General features: G+C 42.4%; 1 protein-coding gene across 1 annotated transcript in view; it reads left to right on the top strand.

Moving 5' to 3' along the window:
* SATB2 (SATB homeobox 2) overlaps positions 1-20,460 on the top strand; it is a 340,208-nt gene that overhangs the window by 268,136 nt on the left and 51,612 nt on the right. The window contains exon 11 of the mRNA XM_086958615.1: positions 5,740-5,937. Within this exon, the coding sequence (XP_086814741.1) occupies positions 5,740-5,937 (198 nt within the window). The remainder of the gene's footprint in view (positions 1-5,739; positions 5,938-20,460) is intronic.

Genomic DNA, 20,460 nt, shown 5'->3' with positions numbered 1-20,460 from the left:
ATGCCTGTTTCAGGGCTGGACTGGTAACAGCAACCAGCCCTGGCAGATTGCTGCTCGGCTGGAGCTGGGATCGTGGGTGCTAGTAAATAGCACTGCTCCATCTTTTGTTACTGGGGGCTATTATTGCAGCACTGCTGCAAAACCTACCCCCATGGCCGGAAAGCTGGCCCCCATCTCTCCAGCCCACTGGGTAAATACCAGGTGCCTGCTACAGACAATCCGGCCCTTGCCTGTATGGTAACATCAGCAGTGGCGGTTGGTTGTGGGAGTAGCTGCCGGGCGGTGACGGGGGAAGGGGAAGGGCAGGGTGGGGGATAGTAATCTATGGATTGCGGAGGATTACTGATAAGTAAACATATCAATAAATAAAACAAATTTTGTTGCGTGCACTGCACGCATTTGGGAATGCAGTGCGCGCAACAAAATTCTTTTTATTTATTTATATGTTTACTTACCTGTAATTCTCAATAATCCATAGATTACTACCCCCCACCCTGCCTCTCCCCTCCCCACGTCACCACCCGGCAGCTACTCCCACCACCGACCGCTACTGAACATCAGTTCAGCTATACAACTTTGTAAGACTCCTAGCAGGGGCGGCCTTAGGCATGTGCAAGCTGTGCACCTGCACAGGGCCACCAAACTCCAGGGGGCACCACGCCAATATATATCCTTAATATAATAATCCTCTGAGGATGGATACATGTTTGCGTGGCGGCCCCTGGCAGGGATTTGGCGGCCTCCGGCTCTGTTCCACTTCCAATCACCCTGACCCCCCGCCGCCCCGCCCGGACCCCCTCTTCCGGGGCCCCCTCCCTACGCTTCCTGCCCAGGGCCACCATGAGCCTAGAGCCGCCCCTGCTCCTAGATTTGCCACTTGGTGCCCAGTTATAAGTTTTGAGGACTGGTATTCTGGGACAGTACAAGTCGACCCTGTGCAGACTTTCAGTAGGTAACTCTGCTTGTGTTTCCAGTCATAAATTCCAAATGGAAACAAGGCCATATTTCAGGAACTGCTTGCAGGAAAAAGCCAGATAATTCCAGGACCTGGATACTGTTTCCCTCTCCGGCCACAAAGTTCGTAACTAACTGTAAGGTCCAGGGGCAGGAATACTGTCTGGGATGGCAAATGTTGACGTGCTATTGCAGCGCACCCATACCATAAAACTTATAATGAGGCCCTTGGAGCAGTGGCGTAAGGCAAAATGGCGTCCTCCCCCTTACAGAATGCGATGAGCGACCCCCGAGTCTCCCATATCTCACAGATATTCATTCACCTGGGGCTGAATGGGGGTGTCCTGAAGACCCTCTACATCGCAGGAGGTGCAGGGGTCTTTGTTACACCCCTGCCTTGGAACCTATAGATATATACCAATGCACACAGTTAGTTTATGGATTTTCACTTCATCTTTCATAAAAATAGCAGAGCCCATTTTCACCTGTTAAGCAATTCATTTTTTATTTTTTTTCCATGTGTAGTGGCGTGTATATTATTTTATTGTTTTCATCTCAAGACGGGTCTCCTGTCTGAGCACAAAGGGACGTTAACCATGCCGCATGCCTCGTCTGACACGGCTTCCGTAGCAGCCTTTATTTCAGATAACTGTCAAGAAAAAAACAGTGGAGTGGCTGGATGAAGAAATCCGAGCCTATTGCCTCATACAGACGGTTTGCTTTTCATTTCAAGAAATGATTTCCTTTGTGCAAAGTGAACCCCCGAGAGTGCGCACTTGGTCCAGGAGAGTCTGTACGAACTGAAACATAAAAACACACTGACACGGGGAAGAAGTCGAAACAGGGGAAGACTATGGTGGCCGCCCGTTGCTACCAACGAACATCATTATTGATGCAGAAATTTGAAATTCCAAGTAAACAATTAGATTATCGTCATTTTATGTTTTTTCCTCCACCCGACTATTGCAAGAAAAGAGCAGGTCTTTGCAACTGTGGCCCCTCACTTGTAAAAACAAGGCAGTGTTGTGTTACAAATTAGTTTATAAATCCCCTGGCGGCCTCACAGTTCAGTGCCCGCAGCTGCTGCAGATGGGCCCAGGCAGTTGCGCGCGCCTTCCCTCCGCTGCAGCCGGCGGTCTGACGGAGAGCGCGCGATGATCGGGTTATTAGCAGCGAAGGCCGCGAGCCGCACAATGCCAACAGCTGGTGTTGCCTTCTTGGCTGGTGCAGCGGAGATAATCAAATCATGCCTCGTTTAAAAAAATATATATATATTTATCATTTATTTCTTTTGGGGCCCTGGAAGGAGACGCAAGGATGTTGATATTGAACATTTTTGCAGCACACACCACAAACCGAATAGCGACTAGATGCGTAAATAATGGATGTTATTAACGCCCAACAGAATGGCACGAGTCTTATCGACTTAGGAAGAAGGAAAAGCAGGGTGTGCACTAGAGGTCTTAGAGACACACAGTCCTGTACCTTGAGCAAGGTATTTCAAAGCCACAGACAAAAGGACAGTTTGCTACTTAGGCGCTCCCCTACCCTAGGACATTTTAGGTCATTTGTAGGAATCTGGAGGAGGCATCAGCCTTTTTTTGTGATGTCCCCTAGTGCAGCTGCTTACAATTGCTTCAATGTGAGCGCCTCTCCCACCGGCTGCCTTTGTCACTGTGGCAGCTACTTGCAAAGAAGGTGAAAGGGCCTCCAAGGAGGGCCAGAATCAAAATTTACAATAAGGTAGAAAAGCAGTTTTTCTTTTAATAAAAGGCCCTTTAATTCAAACTTTGCTCCAAGGTTCTGTATCTGGGCAATAGAACAGGTTTGACGAACCATGGTTGTCCAATGAAGATGTAAGGTGTGCGCATAAAGCAGCATGGGGTTTCAGGAGGTCCACTTATATGTGTTGCTAATATTGGTAGTTCTTGCTGTTGTTTATAAGTTTCAGGCCAACCATCACTTTTATATTTGACATGTATTGGGCCACTACCATTCATGGCGAACATGTTGTATTCTATACTTAATTTAAAAGTGTTAGGATCAGCCTCAATCAGCCACTGGCTTCTTTAACTCCGAAACATTCAGCCATTGTCTTGAGACTGAGAATCACATGTTGCGTCAGCCAACAGGAGTATTTTGGTCTCACTGCTTTTCTGCTGTTTTTCTGTTGCCTGCTTGGATGTGTCCTTCCACCTCCAATGGAATGCAAGAGGTACTCATTTGTATCTGAAATCAAATGGGGAGTGACCCGTTAGCACTATGATGTAATCACTGATAAAAGCATCCGAAAAATGGATGCTGCAGAAAAAACGGTTGGAGCAGTTTATGCTCATTTATCAAAAAAATACTAAAGAGAAATCCGTGCTCAAGTTTCTCTTATAGTTGCAGATGTATGAACATACTTACCTTTTCCACTGGACTTCGTATGTAGTGCAGTTAACAGGACAGCATCTTCACACTAGATTAGGGAGTGAGCCCAAGAGAGTTTACAAGTATTTGCTATTGCAAAAACATTGACCTCTCTATGCCTGGTAATTAGATTGATACAGCATGAATGATTGTCAAGGAGTGTACATTTTTTTTCTTCAAAAGAGGCCAAATTAACTTAACACAAGCCCCCCGAAATATTTATGTTTGTGCCTTTAATTTGGACATAGTAGGCACTTTTTAAAGTATTGCAGTTTTTTTTAAAGTGCCAGTGTTTTCACTGTTTCCATAACAAAGGACACCAATCTGCTTGGGGTCCGGGTCTAGTCTCTATGTAGAAATATTTCACCACAGGTGTATCATATTGTAAAATATTACTGCAGAGAATTCTCATAAATGTGATAATTAATAATTCAGTGTATTTACGGTAAGTAGAACCCTCAATTCGGCTAAGCGTGTGCATTGTAACGTTTACGTTTGATAGTGTTGCAGGCACAACTGTTTTTTAAAGAGCTTAGTTACTATGAAAAAGGATAGAGAAAAGAGTCACCCCTTGACACACTAGGTCTGCTACTGAGATTTCTCCCATTTTCAGGTATTTGGAGTAATTTATAAAATGCTGATGTTCGAGGATCCCATGTATTAAGATAACATTATTCCTTTGAACTGATCCAACTTTCCTATAAGGATTGGTAGTTATGGCCTGATGGTGCCTTTCAGATTATAAATAGCGTTGTCATAGATGGACTCATCTTTTCTAGATCATGAAGTGCTTTAAATTCATTTGGTGGCATATTGTGTCTGAAATACTTCTTTATCGAATGTACACACACGTGATCCTGCTAAAATCTGCGTTTCATGTATCAAGTTCCTTGATGAAATGAATATTGAGAAAGACTTAATGGTCTATTTCGGATGTAATGCTCTGGTGCCACTTGTCACATTGTGGTCAAGTTTAGACAAATATTATCTCAGTCTATTTTGTGTAGAGCTTGAAAAGAATTGCAATTTTAGTTATAAGCCTGGATTTCCAGCAGAGAGATCCCCTGGTGCATTTTTTCAGTAGTCATCCCAACCACCCACCTCCAGGGTTCAAGGCCTTTGAAGCTTTCATGTTCACGGTTGTTTGAAGAACCACCAGTCCCCATAAGACAAAAGCTACAAGTCCAAATAACAAGGTGGACCAGGTTATGAAAGTAGCTCTGGTAACATCACAAAATCTTGGATTACGACATTTACTGTTTGTAATTCTTGTATCTGTAAACATCTAAAAATAGGTAAAATATGAGAAAAATATTGGCAGGTTCTAAAATAACGATAGAGATCTACTGGAAAATAAACATAACAAATCGTATAGTTCTGACTGGGAAAATCTGCTTTTCTAGTTTATTAGGGTTAGATTAAAATGTATATATTGTGCGACCTCAGCGGTCTAGTGACTGTGGGTCGGGGTGGTGATGCTCAGGGTGGAGATGGGCAGACTGTTGTCTGAAACATGGAAACAAAAGCTATACTCAGGAAATGATGATGTCCTTTACGGGGTCTTCTTGGTGTATCTAGTCCAAAGGCAATACTTGTGATGGAACTCTGCTCAAGAGAGAGGGTAACAAAATACAAAAGAAAGCCAAAACAACAATATGTTGTTCAGACAGGTAGGAGACTCATCAGGCTCTTTGGTGGTGCTATGTCTTTTAGGCGCTATGTCTTCTTGGTGTTATGTCTGTGATTGTGGAGTGGCTGCGCAGCAGCTCCATGGCAGACTTGCAAAACTTCATTAGAGTTTCAGGCTTTTCTCTATTGAAGATGAAGTAGGCGCTACACAATTCCGCGTTCTGGAACCACCATAGCAATAGCAGCACAAGCCTGTTCATTGTCTCTGTTCTTCCCTACACTGAAATGGAACTCTAGCTGAGAAGTCTAGTCTTTCGTGATTAGTCTCCAGCTATTTTTTAATGTCTACCAGCGCATCTCTCCAGTTCGAACTTCCATCCAACCAGTTTCAGGCAATCTTTCCTTCCTCTGTGGGATTTCAAAGAAGGGCACCTTCTCTGGTGACCTATTGACCTTTTCTCAAAATTAATTTTGTTACCAGAGTCTGCATGCCAATGACCATGTGCGATCTGAAGGGCCATGTTCTGGGGAGAAATTAAGTGCTGCAGAGGATAACACCAACTTTGACGTTAACACAATCTATTTATTCTCCATTTTCAACGGAAATAAAAAAAATATTGTCTAGTGCATAAATGATGAACTTGTGTTTAATATTCTATGCTCAACTCACTACAGTATTTACTCATTCAGATCAACAGCATTCGTGAATTTTGAATGTTAACTGATATCTCATATGTGTTCCAGGGTTGGCTGTGCGAGCTGCTGCGCTGGAAGGAGAACCCAAGCCCAGAGAACCGTACCCTCTGGGAAAACTTGTGCACCATCCGGCGGTTCCTGGGCTTGCCTCAGCACAAGCGGGATGTCATCTACGAGGAGGAGTCGCGGCACCACCACAGTGAGCGCATGCAGCACGTCATCCAGTTGACGCCCGAACCTGTACAGGTAAGTGATGCTGCAAGATTGCCGTCTCTTGGCACTTGTCTCTGCTGCCATCTTAGAGTCTGAGATAGTGGGAGAAGTGTCCCCCCAACAGGACTCTGTAGGCTTCAGGGGCGTTCACCACACAAAGAATCACTACTCAACAAATATAGCATTGAAAGAGGAGTCAAAAAAACATGAAATATATGTTTTCAGCAGTAATCTGCTTGTGATCCTGCTTGCCGGGATAAGAGTCTCTTTCAGAGGTTAGTGTATCTGCCCCAAAACTAGTGTCATTCCGACTTTGTTTACATGCTAGTGCTTGTAACACTAGGTTTACAGTCTAGTGCTTGTACAGTCTAGACATGTCCCGGTACCACTATGTTCAGAGTCTTGTGATTGTAACATTATGTTTACAGTCTAGTGATGGTACCACTATGTTTACAGTCTAGTTATTGTACCATTATGTTTGCAGGCATGTGCCTGTACCACTATGTTTACAGTATTATGTGGTACCACTATGTTTAAAGTCTAGAGCTGGTACCACTATGTTTACAGTCTAATGATTGTACCACTTTGTTTACAGGCTACTGCCAATACCACTATGTTTAGAGCCTTGCAATCGTACTACTATGCTTCAGTCTAGTGATGGAACCACTATGTTTACAGGCTAGTGATTGTACCACTATGTGTACAGGCAGGTGCCTGTACCACTATGTATAGAGTCTTGTAATTGCACCACTATGTGTACAACCTAGTGCATTTACCACTATGTTTACAGTGTAATGATTGTACTACTATATTTTCAGGCATGTGCCTGTACCACTAGGTTTACAGTCTTGTAGTTTACCACTATGTTTACAGTCTAGTTCTTGTACCACTATGTTTACAGTCTAATGATTGCACCACTTGGTTTAGAGGCTCCTGCCTGTTTCACTATGTTTACAATCTTGTGATTGTACCTCTATGCTTCAATCTACTGGAAGTACTGCTATGTGTGCAGGGTAGTGTTTGTACCACTATTTTTATTATAGACTTGTTCTGGTACTGCTACTTTAATAGACTAATGCTCTTACTACACTCTTACAGTATAGACTACTACCTCATACTACTAATACAAAATTAGTTTCACAACCTTGAACTTGTACCACTACTCACTACTTTAATCAACTAGTGCTTTATTTTTACAGAGGGGTGCTTGTGTGACTATTACCTACTTTTACAGACTAGTGCTTCAACGCTATTTTGATAGGCTAATGCATGCATCTCTATTTTATAGAATGCTCCATTTACCATTACCAATAAGGATCAGTGCTCATTATAATACAACTTTCATACTCTAGTACTTGAAGCAACACAGGAGGCTCCAGGAGGCCTCCACTGACTGTGGCACAATACCTAAAGTGAAACGAAATAGAAAGCATCCCCATGTAAACATCAGGATCCAACCATCGTCCAAGCCAGTGTTTAATTTGTGCAGGTGCTTTCCGGTGCTTAGCACTGACACTTAAGTATCAGGGCCGGGTCTATGAGTCTGCTGCACGCAGTATGTGTTAGTCATATATATATTATATATAATAATATAACTCACATATATAATAAAGCTAAACTCACTTCAGTACTGACTCGGCGCAGAGTGTGGTTTTTGATTGCTCCCCAGTCCCGACTCTGCTCTGGGTGCTCCCGAGTCCCGTTGAAGAAAAGTGTTGCGGCTTCGAGAGCCAGAGACCTGAGCCATTGATTCGGCCAAATGACAGTCAGAACAGAAGATAAAAAAATCAATTATGATGTCATTGTTGCCCGCCGCCGTGCCGCAGCCCTTAGTTTAATGTACTGTTGTGCCGGTGGGCGGGGAATTGAGATTGGGGCATTGGGCTGTATTTGGTTGTTCGGGGGTAGGGGCTGTGCGGCAGCGTGCACAGGTTTTATACAGATTGCCCCGCCCCGGCACACCCGCCCCTAGTCATCGTCATTGAAGACCGGGGCCGCAGCACAACGACGTTGATGGCACCAAGTCAGTGTAGCACGAGGCCCAGGCCAGCCTAAATCAGTTAATAAAGGCTCCAAGGCAGTGTGCCCCAGCCCAGCCCACCACGTAACCGTAAGTAGTACTAAATTTAGCAGTATTACAGTAAATTAAATTAAATAAACAGTAGTAGTAGCCACGCGTTGTCTTTTCTGTCCGCCCCCATCCTGTGGCATAGGTTGGGCTGCCAAATGAGCCTCTTGCTGTGGCTCTGCACCAGCCTTTGTGTACAGGGCTTGGGGGGTGTTGAGCTTCAAGACTCCTGTATAATGATTTTCTTGCTCAGGTGAATACCACAAAGTCAAACATTTGTTGGCTCTAGTTCATGTTGTACTGTCCACCCCACTGAGAATGTGTTATTTATCGCCCTAGCGCACAAAACTAGGCATGGGCGGATTTTGCGGATTCGCAATCCGCGGATTTGCGAATTTGCGGATTGTGAAAATCCACAAAATCCGCAAAATCCGCGAATTCTCATGGATTTTGCGGAATTTTTTTTGTGTGTTCGCACGGGTTTCTGCAAGTTCGCGCGGGTTTTGTACAATTTCACAAATTGCGAACTTACTTGTCGGGTCGCCTGTTCTGCGAACTTGTTGTTTCTATGTGCCCAGCCTACTCATGTAACTATTTTACAATGGCGCCAGCAAGCTGCCAGCGCCGTTGTAAAATAGTTACAAAGTTAGCTTGCACAGGAAGCACTTAGATAAAATAAAGCAGCACCTGCTTCGTTTTATCTAGTGGTTCCTGTGCAAGCTAACTTTGTCACTATTTTACAACGGCGCTGGCAGCTTGCTGGCGCCATTGTAAAATAGTTATAGAATATTGTAATAAATCATCCCATGTTACCTCCTCCATCCATAATTGGTAAAGTATATTCCATTGTAAAGAATTCTTTTTTTTGAACAGCAAATATATTATGCATTTTTTTGCTACTTTCATAATGCATAAAAAAAAGTAACCATACTAATTCCACTTCGTAATATGCACTTAGATAAAATAAAGCAGCACCTGCTTCGTTTTATCTAGTGGTTCCTGTGCAAGCTAACTTTGTAACTATTTTACAACGGCGCTGGCAGCTTGCTGGCGCCATTGTAAAATAGTTACATGAGTGGGGGTTCAACTTTTGAACCCGTTACGACCGCGGATTTTTTTTTTCGGATTTTGCGGGAAATCCGCAAAATTCGCGGATTGCGGATTTCCCAAAAATCCGCAAAATCCGCGGGCGTAACGGATTTCCCGCTCATGCCTACACAAAACGGACCTAAATGATTAAAGCAATTCTTGTGGGTGCAATGGCAGTTCCAATTTTGGTGCTGCAATGGCCTAGTCAGAATGGCTAATCCGATGCGGGCATAAATAGCCCATTGCCATTGCAACACTGGGAGTCAAGCGCAGGCAGCTTGCGCAGTCACATTCCTGCCATCCGCAGCCTGCTCTCAGCCCCGCACTTGTGAGACAAGGAGCTGCCGATCTGGAAGCCCAACCCTTGAAAGCATGATTTGAGGCTTTGTTTGTGGAGTGAGGGGGGCAATAGAGCAGTAGTAGTTTAATGACAGCTTGAACCTGCTTCCCCAGTGCCGAAATTGGCAGCTCTGGCCATTACGTCATATCCTCTCCTCACTTTCAAGGTTAGTTGTTGGTTCCGTTTTAGGCGGCGTTGCGGCGCTAACAGGAGCTGCAGGAGGGCTGGTGCAAGCTACCTCCTACCTAAAGAGAGCACCGGCACTTATTTCTTTACAAATTAACCAATGGTCACAGCGCTTCCATCCCTGGGCGTGCATTCATGGTAGCAATGAACCAACCGCTGACATCTCTGGACATGGGAAGTGATCTCAAAGCTTGAGCTTAAGACTCTGTGCTGCTCTAATCGGTGTTTTCCTTCTTGGGAGCCCCCTGTGAAGGGCAACAGCCACCTTTATAATGTCTTCCACTGCTGGAAACTGAAGTTATTGTCACTCAGTCTCTCAAGCCATCACAGAGGTTATTTGCAATGTGCTGCTGAGAAGCAGATGTCAGTGCCCTGGTGTACACTGCTACTGAACCAGTTGTGTTAAAATATGCTAGTTACCCATGAACCTACCAAGCTCTGTCACTGCCCTTAAAATAATAATGTATGCTAGTTAAGTGTTAGTGCAATAAATTAAATGTAATCGGCGTATGCCAGAGTATCGAGGACAGAAAGTTCGCCTGCAAAAAAATGTGGCAAAAATATCAACAACCAAAGCGTTTTGAAGGAAAATATATATAGGTAAGTATATATTTATTATTCCTAGCTCCACTTTCCTGTGCCTTGAAAATATATATATATTCAAGGCACATATGTGTTCAGTTAATCATAGAAATTTCCGAACCACTTGGTTTATTTTTGTTAGTTGCCTCAATCTTTACCAGTGCATCAATAACATGCTCAAAATAACTATCACAATCACAGACGTATCTAGGGGGTAATACCATTTTAACCAGAACAAGACCTTAAAGATGAAGTTCAAGCTATGACCCTCCCTAGAGTAAACTATAGAAATTATTTTTTCACTGACATTCAAAAATACAAATGTCCTATCTTACATTACACCCCGTGCTGTAGTCCAATTTATATTTGGGTAGATGGCTTACATTACAGTAATGGTGTATTGATTACCCTGAACTGGCTGATCATTACTGGCAAATCTCTCTACAAACTTGTATACATAGTGCACAGTCCTCCACATTTTGATCACTCCTAGTATCTGACTAAGACAATAAAAATACCCGGAACATCTTGTCATTTGTGATTCTATTCTCCTTAAGATTTCTGTTTTAATCAAGAAATGCACATGAAACCAATACTTCTCTGATTGTGTACCTACAGTTGTGAATGCCAATGAGGCCTCTGTCCACACTGTTCAATTCTGAAAGAACTGCTTATCAACAGCACATTCTTTAGTCCTCTCTCTAGGCAGTTGCCCTCAATATTAAATTTGTAGCCTGGCATTGAAGATGTCTAGATATCAACCTAGATGCAAGATTGTTTCATCATCTCATATCACCATGTCATTTCTTTTCGGGTATGTTTGCCTGCAGGTATTTTGTCCCCATGATGAGACCCTTCCGTAGATGTCTGATCTTCAGATATTAGCATGCACAGTAATGAAGGTGTCATGTTAATATGGCTTACACAGACAATACCAAAGACCTGCCATCCTTGCCAGTTAACAAATGGAAAGTACATGGGATGCTGATCTTGAGAAAAAATTCCTTTACCCTCTGTTGTAGGGAAAATATTGGCCCAGCCGCCTCTGGGGAAAGGAGAAGGGTCATTGGTATTGCTTAAACTGACCACCACACAGACACTGTTGTAACTGGTAATAAAGTGGTAATGGTTGGCATAACAGTTTCTAGGCCTACTGGCTTCATTAAAACATGTTCCCAAAGACCTTCTTCACGGAGTTCTGTACTTTGTGTAGTCAGAAACGCCTTGACCTATATACCCAGCGATAGATCAAAGATAGGGTCAACATTGGCATGTCGAATAATGGACACTAGTTCTATGTTACTCCTTTCTTTAGGGACTGTGGTGATGGACATATTTTGTCTTTTTGACCAGTCAGGACCAAGCAGAACATATTGGAATTAGCCCACTTTCATTATCTAAATCACTGGCATCATAATGATCAGAATCCTACTTTTGTGCCTTCTCCACAAAATTAGGAAATGTCTTTCTCTTGCATTCTACCTCCAGGCATGAGGGCCAAAGGACTGGGCAAGTGTTTTTAACTTTGGCAATTAAGAACCACTAATCACAATACAGAAAGCACTGGATTCATCCTAGTAATGGTTGTCAGAATCAATGGTAGCAGGACTGTCGTTTTCATCATTTTGTGCATTCTCCAAAACATAACATAATTTTGTTAACTTTCATTCCTCGAGATGTGAGGGTCAAAGGATTGATTTCTGTGGGTGGTTGAAAACCATTCAGCACAATACCAAAAGAGTGGGAAACCCATTCTATGGAAGGCTTGTGGACCTTATGAGAATGCACGTCTTTAGATTTAAAGAGCATATATCTTGGAGAGAGGGTTTGGCCTAATGGCTAGGGCGGTCGACCTCGAATCTGGGGACTTGGTTTCGAGTCTCGGCAATGACGCTGAACATACTGTGATTCCAAGCAATTCACTTAATCTCCCATTGCCAAAAGAAATGATTTGGTCCTCATGTAATGCAACTGGTGCTATGTAAAGCGCTCTGATACCCGATTTGGGTCAAGTTCACGCTATATAAAACTCTATAAAAAAAATTAAATATATCTGCTTTAGTTGAAATCTGAATTTCTCTGGCTACCAAGACTGACTCACCAAAACAGTGCATATTTTCAGAAAGGGATGTGCGCAGGCTTCAACTACCAACAGGTGATGGTCAGGTTTTCAGTAAAGATCTGAAGTCATGAGCTTTAAAACAAATAGTGAGGGACGAAAATAGGCTATATTTTATATAGTCTTCCTCTTCAAATTCAGAAACACATGAAAAATGCCAGGCCTTTTATAACTATTGTCATCATAATCTCAAATTTACAAGAAAACCAGTGTTCGCAAACCTTGGCTTTCAATATACATTTCGACAGCCAAGGCTTAGTAATCAGAAGGGGGACACTCGTGTAAGCTGTACTTTTCATTTGACTGTTTATGCAAGGCACCAAACAATATGACTTAACATGCACAAAACCCACCCACCAATGCGTCCCAAGAAAGCCAGAAACAGGTATCACAGGTGCAAACCATAAATGCTTGTGGGCAGTCATGCTGCCAATAATTAGTAAATTGCTTCGGTGCTGACTCTATTCTGCAGTAGCAATGCATGTTGATCATTGTAGTGTCATCTTTTAAAAAAGAGTCAGTGTGTGAAATATAGCCTGCCAGTAGCAGCAAACGAAGTAGCAGGAAAGTGGAACACAGCCCAGTTAAGCCCAACACACTATCAGATATACAATAACTACACATTTCCAAGAACTTTCTAACAATCGAATACAGGAAGGAGTGATGTGTAGTATTTCCCTTGTGACTGAGCGGCACGAAAATAGGCTGTTACTTCCTTGTGACTGCTATATATAGACTAGGCTCATGGCTGGTGGTTTCATTTCCCCTCAGACTGTGGTTTATGACTGAGGGATTACTGGGAAGTAGGGGATGTTTCTGATTCGTGGCTGCTGTGAGAAAAGTAGCATGTCCACAAAGCGTAATATGAGCCTCCAATCTTGTAATACATTGTGGACTTTTCTGGACTGACCACACTTGAAGACTCTACACGACTTACACCAGAAACATTTGTTGAAAAACGATATGCCCAGCTATGTTACAGAAATACACTTCTAAGGGGTTTCAAAGCACATACAGTCAACAAAATCGTGCATGGTATGGAGACGGATTCCTATCCACGGTCTCGCTTCTCCTGACGTCTCTCCTCGTCTCATCTCTTCTCACACTTCCTCGTGCACACCCATTAGATAAGTAATTATACACAATGAATGCATTTGTTGGTTTTGCTACAGAAACAGAGGATACAATTGCTTAGGATAACTGTATGTGTGTGAACTGTGTTTATTACGCAGTCCTGGAATTTTCTTTTTTACATGTTTGAGAGGAAAACAACCTTATATTTGTGAGGTCTGAAAGGGGTTTTCCGGTGCCCGGTCGGATTTAGTTTGAATAACCCTTTGCTTTCAATCCCTCTTACATGTTTGTAACAAATCACTCTTGCACAGTAGTGTTAACCTGAATAACCTTACGCCCCATGTACAATGGGATCCTTATCCAGAGGGGAAAGGCACTTGGTTGCGCCTTCCTGACAGAGCTACTTTGTTTGCTGTCGAGAGCCTTCCATATTTTTTTGCTGTAACCATCCTTAACACTGTCTTTCCAGCTGTTTCTCTTTAGCGTGGAAATCGAATTTAGCTGGAAACTACATCTGATTTCTATCACATTTAGGTCAGGGATGCCTCTTTATGGTCAGGAAGGAGCTCATGTGCGAGCTGCATGCGTTTTGAGACAATCCCTCACGTTTTCAGTTCTGTCACCAAAGCAAAGCATGCCATTCCATTACAGAAGGGGCTCCAAACAAGCTACAATTCGCGGGGCTTTCAGACGAGTCAGTTCCTTTTCTGTTCCCACAAGAGCTGCCTGTAGCGTGCGCCTGGGCTGGCACTCTCCCGAGGCCTGGCAGAGAGCACAGGTGCAGTGAATGGATTTCCACGGGGCAAGGCCGTGCAAGGTAAATTGGAGACGGGGATGCAGCCAGTTTGATCAGCTTTCTGCTCCATGCAAGGCGCACAAAACCTTTCCACCGTAGCGGAGGAGGCCAAAAATCCATTCTCCCCACTCTGCTTTGGGCAGACTCTGAGCCTGAAAGGCCTACGCCGAGTCTAGGGAATTGGGTAAACCGATTGGTCCAAAGATTACATGAGTTACCCTTTCCTAGGAACGCCTCACTATTGTGTTTTGTCTCATTGTGGATTTAGAGAATCACATCTTTTTTCACATTTATTTTGCTAAAAAGAATATTTAAATGAGAATATGATAAACACATGAAAATGAAGTAAAGAAAAAAACATGTCTGGAGGGTCTGACCCATGACTCGAACTTAAAGTATGTATTTAACTTATTTTCCAATTCGTTTTTCCCACTGGTTTGGCTCTTACAAAATTTTTGTTCAGAATATTTTGGTGGTGAAGAACGGAAATGCAAATATGCTAAAAAGTCATGAGATTAATTTGTGTACCATAACTGCCAACTTCTACAAACCATTCTCTAGGAGGGAGGAGGGGGTGGGGTTTTCTGTACTAAGACAAAAGGTCATTTTCAATCTGTGCATATTTCATTCTTGCACAGACAAGTCAGAGTAAATATCATTTTGCACGAGTCAGCTTTTTTTCAAATCCCAGTGCACAATTTTGTAAGGTTACTCAGTTGACAAATTTTGCCCTAAGTGCCTTGTAAACAAGATTGACTCTATACTTCAATCAAAACTTTTAGGTGTGACTTGACTGTGCAGCTATCCCGATGATCTGTTGTTAGCAATGCTTTAAACTATACACATGGTGTGCTTTGGCTCTCCCCAAACGAGAATTTCTTCCTTACCTCACCCTATAGACTGATTGGTGTATCATTCCACCATATATGGAGTGGAAGCATTGCAATGCACGAGGAACTACTTTACATTTCAAATGTAGTTTGAATGACCACACAATATTTTTTTTCTCCCACGGGTGCATTGCATTCTGAAAGCGATCTTTGTTTGCTTTTCATTGCAGCGGTCTTAATATTTTAGTCAAGGCTCAAATTGTAAGCCAGAGTTGTTGGTTTTACCAGTGCTTGTTTGTTACTACTAAATCTAAACTGTTTTTCCAGCCCTTAATGCAACAGGCACAGAGTGAAATGCTCTTTGAGAGGGGATAAAAATTGAGTGCTGAACCCACCACCAAAGAGCTCCTGATCACTTTAATGGACCAATTCACCCCAACAGACTGTTGGGCGATGGAGACCTCTGATGTAGCAGGACACCTAGGTTGTTGTGTGAGGGTTTGTCTTAGGTTTGTATTAGAGATCTGGAAGTGCTCATTGAACCCTAAGTTACTGGTAGCCCTTGTGCCTGATAACTGGAGAGGCTGCTCTTTTGTACGAGAGGCAGTGAATATCTTCTCTGAAAGGAGCAAGGTGGACCTCAAGCAGAGACCTCACTATGGCCAAACATTAAGGGATTGATAGTGCAGAACAATTTCAGGGAGCATCTTGCAATTTTTGTCCTTTTAGTAACATGTAGGTCAAGATATAGTGCAGACCCTTGCAGAATAGTTAATGGACAAGTAATAACCAGGTATTGTTCAATCTGAGTTCTAGGAACTGGAAACAGATATAATAAATAATTGATTTTGCTCTAGAAGATCAGTTTCAGAACAGTTTGCTATTTATTAAAATACAGGCGTGGCTAGTACAGTTACGAGCTTCAGGTGCAGGCAGGGAGGGGCGGGGGGAAAGTCAACAGGTGATGGGACAGGGAAAATAAAATAAATAAAACCACTTACTCAACTCGGTGATGCAGCAAGCACACGGTAAGTGGTTTTATATATATATATATATTTTCCCTATCCCATCGTCTGTCGACTTCCCCCCCCCCCCCCCCCCCCCCCCAGCCTGCCTCACCACTCTTACATGGACCAGCCGCACCTGGTAAAATACTTTCATTTTGAAAACATAATACAATAATATAGGCAGGACAAAGTCATAGGAAACTGTGATTCCACCCCACTACCCCCTTTTAAAAAAACACCATATATTGCTGTTTGCTGCGGTCATGACACAATTGAACAAATGCCTTTGCTGATTAGTTTGAAATGAGAAGTTTTCAGACCTCAGAACTCTTAATACTGATTGGGAATTCCTGTACAAACCGCCCAGCAGAGATGCTCACCCAACTCACTAACCAGGAGACATATGTGATAAAGATCTATACTTTTCGTGACTTTCCCGATGCACACATCTTTTTCCTAACCTTGTATGTTCGGAGTATTCCTCTAGCAGAAAATCTGCGTGCACTGGGTTACTTGAGTATAAAACAAAAAATAATATCTTTTCATTTTGCTATGTGAAATGTTCTCTAGTCCCTACCTTCTCAAAACAGGTGTCTATTACATACAGGTTGCCTACTTATGTCTTGTCAAAAGACATACCTCTTAGGTCAAAATCGTCAAATGTCTAGGCATAAACATAAATTCACAAATGTGTGATGTTCACCTCATCTACAAAGACCCCTCTTCAAACCCCACTAGGTGTAATTTAGGGAAAATTCTGTACACTTGAGAGGAATTCCACGCCAGTAATGGCACCCCCACACTAAAAAATTAGACGATATTGCATTGATGGCATTTTAAGGTGCCCCAGAAATGCTTGTTGTGACCCAGACCAAGAGTCCTTGCTCGAGTCTTGCAATTCAGGGGCACAAGAAGCTCACAGCTGCAAAGGCCACTTAGACAAAATGCATTGCTGACTTCCTAGAAACCAGCTGGGCTGGTGGCATGATTTTTGCTGGCTTTGTGTGCATCCATATCTATCTCTTCGCATTATTTGGAACTGTGTGATGCTGATTCCTGCCCCTTCTTTTTTCCCTGCTGGGATCAGTGCTGGAATTATGGCTGTTTTTCTGGGAGTTTCTGTCAGCACTTGGAGGATGTGGATTTCTCTGCTCCTCAGGATAAATGTAATAGGTGTGCCTCTTCATCTGTGTGTGCTGCCTGCTAGATTTGGGACCTGTGGTATACTTGTGTTTTTTGAGGTGCTGGAGTCCCCATCACTGGATAAAAAGTGAGTCACTGCTCTTCTCTGCCTGGACTGCAAGCTAGGCATGGCCTTCCTGCTTTTCTCCCTGCTGGGCTTGGGGCTTATGGGCTGTTGGCTTGTCGGATGTTACGTGTCTTGTACGGCTATGCTGTGCGGTGCGGTGCCCCAACCTACCTACTGAGCTTATCGGTGGTTGCATTGTGTTGTCTATTGTGGTTAGCTTCTGATTATATGGCTCCTTGATGTTGAATTGAGCCTCTGTAGTTAGAAGTGATTCCCTCCTGTCACACCACAGACTCAAGCAGGGAGCACACACAGGTGATAGCCAGAACAAGCACCAATATCAACCAATAGCAAGGTAAAATGGCTAGGTTAAAGTAATTTGAATAGACATATACTAAAAGGAATAATCAGTTGAGGAGTTTCAAATAGCAATGGTGATTTTCCCCTGCTAAATGGGGTATATTTAGTTAGCTATTGATCCTGCCAAGACCTCTTCCCCTTTTGTCTCACTGCCCGGGTGCAAAACACAAAGATCAAGTGCCAGCTACACCTAGTCATGTGACCCATGATACTGGCACCAAATGATTGGGACAAGAAAATGCCAACTTTCTAGAAGTGGCGTTTAAGAATTGTGACTTAAAATCCGACGTTACCATTTAAGATGGTTTTAAAGTACAGTTCTTTAGACAACAAACTCAACTTTCCCACTGACTCCCAATTGAAAGCTAGCACTTATTAAATGTAATAAAGTAACCCAATGCTATCCTATGTGAGAGGTAGGCCTTGCAATAGTGGAAAATGAATGTAAGAGTTTTTCACTACCAGGACTTCAAACCTTTAAAATATATGCCCAACCTTTTAAATACTTTGCACCCTGCCCTCTGTGATTTTTATGGCTTCTTTGTATTAAAAAGGAAGGTTTAGGCCTGGCAAAGGATTTATCTTGTCAGGTAGAAATGGCAGTATAATACTACACACACAGGCTGAAATGGTAGGCCTGAGACATATTTAAAAGGCTACTTGGGTGGGTGGCACAATCAGTGCTATAGGTCTACTAGTGACATTTAATTTATAGAACCTGGGTACATGCAGTACAACCTTACTATGGACTTACAAGCAAATTAAATGTGTGTTGATTGGGTGTAAGCCATTTTACCGTGTTTAAGGGAGAGAGCACAATCACTCTAACACTGGCTAACAGTGGTGAAATGCCTAAAAAACAGGTTCAGAACACATGATGTTGAAGTCCCAAATTTTGGGGATGACCCTGCAGAAAGCCCAACACTCTTCCCCAAATTCTGCTTCCTTTCCTTAGACCATACAACTTACAACTCTCTGCTTTGTGCCTGGTGTGGACTGTCATGTACAGGCTACTTTGGTAGTCAACCCTGAAGGTGTCTGGGGAGAAGTGCTGTTTTATTGGCATATCTTGAGAGCGGGAGTTTATATTTTTTCTTTTACTTAAGCAGCTGCATTTCTGACTCCAAGGTGTGATCTCACCTCATGATTGAAGGGCTGGGAGGTGGAAATATAATTTGAGTTGTGGAACTACTGATAAGTAATTGCAGTATTACCATTGGTCTCCCAGCAGAAACATTGATATGTACTGGTGAGCCTGAAGAAAGAATGGACAATAATGAGGTTTCAGGGCTAATGTAGTTTTTGAATTCAAGGCAATGTGCCCACATTCCAAAGCGCTTTGTTTGCAAAGAGTTACTTGCTGTTATGGTGACAGCAATAAAGAGGTTAGACATAATACTAGACCCTCGGCCTTACCTTAAAAATATCTGTCACCTTTTAAAACAATGAAAAACATTGTTTATTTCACTTAAAGTGCATGGTTATTTACATAAAACATGTTACTGGACAGTCTCCACTTGGGTTATAAAAACATTGACCATATCTGTAGATACTTGAGCTGACTTTACTTGCTCTTTACCCACTCCATCCCTTCAATCTCTTACACTGAATGTGTACACTTTTGGATGTTCTAACCTTTCTAAAAGAAACATTGACCAGGATCTTACCATCCTTACATCTTCAAAACTGCTCTTAGAATGACTGAACTTCAGTCTAGTCGGCGCCTATTTCTCCACTATCAATAGCTTTCAAAGGATTTTAACTCTTTTTTACAGCAATGACCATTAGGCATGCCTTACGTTTTCTGATCACTGCTCATCAGATTTACCTTCATTCCATTATTTTTTACATAAATGTTTCATCAGCATTGACACAGTGATCCGGACTATATAATTTGTGACTATTGCTTACCAAGGTATCAAGAGGTTAGTATTAGAATTTAAGATGGTTGTTGAGTACAAGTTTTTTAGGGATAGGAAGAGAGCTGTATTTATGTGTGTGTGTGTCTGTCTGTCTGTGTGTATATATACTTTTTAAGTGAAATGTTTGGAATTCAATTCACCATGCACAATGCAACATGATAAGCAATGGGATTCAACTTGGAGCCAAAAATCTTTGGAAGGTCAAACCCACAACACTTAGAAAATTATTGAAGGGTGTGTATATTAAAAGAAAATAAATTGTGATAGAATGGACACTTGCATTGTATTCCAAGTGACTGGTTTGGATTCTCTAATCAAGGTGTCCATTTTTAGTCACTTACGCCACACAGTCCTGGATGGGAATGCAGGCTTCTGATACATGCTGTAGCTAATTAGAGTGAGTTAGTAAAAGGCACTGTGGCAGTGAGTTGAGCAGACATGGGGGATGTAATTAAGTTAACTATGGAGTTATAGTCATTTGTGGGCAGGATATCAACACTGCATTTGTTGCCATCTTTGAGCGAGTTATTTCGGGATTGCTATACAGAAGATGTGCTTATATTACCAAAGTGGATTCTGTTACCACCACAATAGTGGCATTAACCCGAGAGAAACTTGCTTTCTGTAAGGCTCTTAATATATATTTTTATTTGGCAGACTTGTGTATGTTGAATTTTACCTTTACTTCATTCAATGTACAATCAGATGAGAAAGCAATATTTGTTTCAATCACTGGGGGATACTTCTCTCAATTGGTTTACACATTTCATAACTTCTATTCTGTGGCTGCTGCGGGCTGTGTTTTCACAATGAGCTCAATGTGTCAGATAAAGCTTTTGTTTGGTGTTTGGGTGTGTATATGTTGTAAAGCATCCACATGTCATCCTGGTGTCCTTAGGGCATTAATACTTTGAGACTCTTTATTGTCAAACAG

Source organism: Lissotriton vulgaris, chromosome 2_1 (genome assembly GCF_964263255.1).
Source record: "Lissotriton vulgaris chromosome 2_1, aLisVul1.2, whole genome shotgun sequence".
Classification (NCBI taxonomy): domain Eukaryota; kingdom Metazoa; phylum Chordata; class Amphibia; order Caudata; family Salamandridae; genus Lissotriton; species Lissotriton vulgaris.
This window is presented reverse-complemented; position numbering and strand designations above follow the sequence as displayed.